We start from the raw sequence: 3746 nt of genomic DNA, 5'->3' as shown, positions 1-3746 counted from the left end.
TTTCTCCTTCCCAGTTTGACCATTTTTTCATTTCAAACTCAGTTTGGCATTCCTCTACAGTCTTCATCACTCATACCCTAGCCTTCATCGTCTTCGTCATTCCTCCACAATCCTCCGCCATCACCTTCTATTTCTGCTACGGCGTCGTCATCCTTCCTCACCTAAACCCGAGCTTCCATCATCTTCTAGCCATTCTCACTTCCTCTAATTTCTCGTTCACTCCACCCGAGCCTCCATTCATCTTCGTGAGGACTGGTTCATTGCCATCGAGAAATTTCCACTAGCGCCACTCATCGTCACCCATTTCTTCTGCATTTCTTCATCCATTTTTGTTCTCGTTGTAGACCACCACAGCTCACGCCATTTCTGAGCTTCCTTATTATCGATTCATCTCTATTCTTCCCCTGTTCTTCACCACCTCACTTTCGTCTAGTTCATCGCTTGGGTTATGCATTTTGGGTGCTGTGATTTTGTGCTGGATTTTTGGGTTGCTGTTTCGAGCTTCCACAAAATCAGTCCGGTGAACCTCGCGAGCTCTCATCTAGTTATCTTGTTCGCGTTCCTCCCTCTCCTCTGTTCGTCATATTTTCTTTAGTCTCGGGCCTCTCAGCTGACCTCTCATTTCAGCATTTTCTAGTCTGATCAAGTCCATTTCCAGCATCTTCTGCCATCTTCAATCTTCATTAACAGGTTAGAGCTCTTATTCTTGAAGCTTAATCAAATGATAGTTTAAGAAATAATTGGTTATGAATCTGGACATCTGGTGCTGATTACTGATTGCTGATTTAATAATTTTGATTATATTTTAATTAAGCTTAGTTGTTTTTTATGGATTTGGAACCTCCCACTCTTGCCACTGAGCCCAATGTGCAAGTTAATAATCCTGATCCTACTCCTGTCATTGACACTCCCTCTGGCTTAACTCCAAATAGTAATAGCACCCCACAAACTGCTATTGGTTTGAATAGTAATGATGCCTCCGGGATTCAAGTATCATCTATACCATCTCTTCGGGGGAAAAGTGATCCTACATGGGAGCATTTTGCTTTTAAAAAAGAGGGAAGAACTTGTGTGTATACTTGCCTTCATTGCTCCTCATCATTTAGAGGAGGTGGGATCAATAGGATGAAGCAACATCTTGTAGGTGTTTCAGGAAATATAATTTCTTGCAAGAAGGTTCCACATGATGTTCGCCATAGAATGGTTCAATCTCTAAAAGAAGTGTCATTGGCAAATAAGAGGAAGCTTGATGATCCAGACATGCTTAAAGAGTTTGTTGATAACTCAGAATGTGAAGTAATTGCTCCAAATCCAGAGCCAAGTAAGCAAGCTAAGAAGGCAGGTTTTAGCAGTGTTGTTGTGAAAAAAAAAGGAAAAACTAGCGGGGTTGATAATTATTTTGCCTCAAGGTCAACTTCTGGCTCCCAACCAGGGCTAAAGAGTGTGTGGTCATCTAAAGAAGCTCAGTATAAAGCTAAATTAGCCATTGCAAAGTGGTTATATATGAATTGCATTCCATTTAATGCTGTAAATTGTCCATATTTTTTGCCTGCTTTGGATGCAATTGCTGCAATTGGCCCAGGTTTTAAAGGTCCTTCATTTGAGGAGTTAAAGGTTGACCTGTTAACTGATTGTAGAAAAGAGTGTCAACTATTTATTGAAAGCCACCGAGCCACTTGGAAAGAAAGTGGCTGCACACTCATGGCTGATGGCTAGACCGACAAAAGGCAACGGACATTAATAATTTTTTGGTTTATTCTCCTGTTAGCTTGGTTTTTGTAAAGTCTGTTAATGCTTCACATATAGTCAAGGATGCCAAGAATTTGTTTTCTTTGTTTTGTGAAGTTATTGAGTGGGTCGGTCCTACAAATATAGTGCATGTTGTGACTGATAATGCAGCAAATCATGTAGCTGCTGGCAGGTTGATTCGTGAAAAATATAATTATATCTATTGGTCACCTTGTGTTGCTCACTGTTTGAATCTTATTTTGAAGGACATTGCAAGCATGCCCCATGTCGCTGACCTTATAACAAAGGCATCAAAAATTACTGTTTTTGTGTACAATCATGTGGCTTTCTTTCATGGCTTAGGAGAAGAAATGGCTGGACAAAAATTGTGTGCCCAGGAGTGACTAGGTTTGCTACTACCTTTATTACATTGAAAAGTTTGCATGAGCACAAGCATGACTTGCAAGCCTTGGTCTTAGATAAACACTTCCATGATAATAAACTATCAAGGACTAAAGTTGGGCAACTAGTTGGTGACATTGTGTTGGACAAGAAGTTTTGGGATGATTGCCATCAAATTGTATGTCTTGTGGGTCCTCTTATCAAGCTACTAAGAATTGTAGATGCTGATGAAAAACTGTAACCCTTGCCCCGAGTGTTATCCAAAAATCACACAATTCAAATAAACTAAGTGTGGTTAAGGAGTTAATCCTAAAACCAACTTAGGAAACAAACCATTTAAATCACTAAGCAAATATACGATTGCAAAGTAAACATTTAAAACCTTAAAAAAAATTATAGGTTCTAACTATAGCGCACGGAAGCAAGTTAGACGAAAGAGAAATAAAAAGATACTGTCATGACAGCATTTAAATTGCTGTCATGACAACCCTCCTGAGTCAACTTCTGGGAGGCGTCGTTCCGCCATCCGACCTCCGATCGAAGTGATTTTAAAGCTCACACGTCACATTCAAAGGGTACTATAAGTATACCAAATTTCAAAAAGATCCAACGGTCAGATTTAAAATTAGACATGTTAAAAATTTGATTATTTTTGCTGTCATGACAGCTAAAAAGCTGTCATGACAGCACTTCCGGACCAACTTCCGGAGTGCACCATTTCATCATCTGACCTCCGATCGGAGTGATTCCAAAGCCCACATGTCACTTTTAAAGAATACTATTAGCATACTAAATTTTGAAAAGATCCAACGGACGGATTAAATTTTGTGCAGGTTATAAAATCAATACTATAGCTGTCATGACAGCAAATTAATGCTGTCATGACAGCACCTCCAGACCAAATTCCGGAGTGCATCGTTTCTCCGTCCGATATCCGATCGACGTGATTCCAAAGCCCACACGAAGCTTATAAAAGGTTTCACTTGTGACCCAAATTTTAGAGAAATCCAACGGTCGGATTAAGATTTGGACACCTGGATTCAAAAGTGCAGCTTTTGGTAAAAACCATTTTCAAAATTGTCCAAATCCCATCCTAATGGTCACAAACCTGTGGAAACACTTTGGACACGTCAAATAAGATTAAAAACACCTGATAGAACATTCAAATGATGGAAAACCCCCATACATCAAAATTTGACCACCCGGGTGCCATTTCCCAAAATGGACCCTAAACCCCCAAAATGCACAAATCATACAAGAGTGGTCACAAATCAATCCAAATACCATGTATTTATATAAATACATATGCTAAACATTTTCACTTGGCTCAGAGCTCCTTGTGGGGCCCACGCACCCACTCTCTCTATCCAAGGTGTATGTTTGCCCATAGCACACCATTTGCAATGCAACCACTTTGCATTTGCTTATAAAATCACATATATATCAAAACAAAGATCTGCTTGTAATAGAAACTTGGTCTACTAAGTAAATCCATCAAAACCACATACCATAACCAAGTTTCCTAGCCACAAGTCTGCAAACAGACAAAAATTTATACACAAGCACACAATCCACACATATTCACACACACATACATAATCATATCCTACTGGCAC

General features: G+C 39.6%; 1 protein-coding gene across 1 annotated transcript; it reads left to right on the top strand.

Moving 5' to 3' along the window:
* The first annotated feature begins 828 nt into the window (after window positions 1-828).
* LOC129308872 (uncharacterized) lies at window positions 829-2132 on the top strand. Its single transcript, XM_054950248.1, has 2 exons — window positions 829-1711; window positions 1807-2132. The coding sequence occupies exons 1-2, from the start codon at window positions 829-831 to the stop codon at window positions 2130-2132; spliced, it is 1209 nt and encodes a 402-aa protein (XP_054806223.1).
* The last annotated feature ends 1614 nt before the right edge of the window (window positions 2133-3746 follow it).

The sequence above is a fragment of the Prosopis cineraria genome, unplaced genomic scaffold, assembly GCF_029017545.1.
Source record: "Prosopis cineraria cultivar Desert tree isolate PC_DT_omini unplaced genomic scaffold, ASM2901754v1 PC4, whole genome shotgun sequence".
Taxonomy (NCBI): domain Eukaryota; kingdom Viridiplantae; phylum Streptophyta; class Magnoliopsida; order Fabales; family Fabaceae; genus Prosopis; species Prosopis cineraria.
The sequence above is the reverse complement of the archived record's forward strand: the minus strand, read 5'-3'. Positions and strand labels throughout refer to the sequence as shown.

Bases quoted from the DNA above. Each gene is read 5' to 3' on its own strand.
- LOC129308872 (XM_054950248.1), top strand. From the start codon at position 829: ATGGATTTGGAACCTCCCACTCTTGCCACTGAGCCCAATGTGCAAGTT. The intron at 1,712-1,806 runs GCTAGACCGACA...CTTCACATATAG, and splicing joins CTGCACACTCATGGCTGATG to TCAAGGATGCCAAGAATTTG.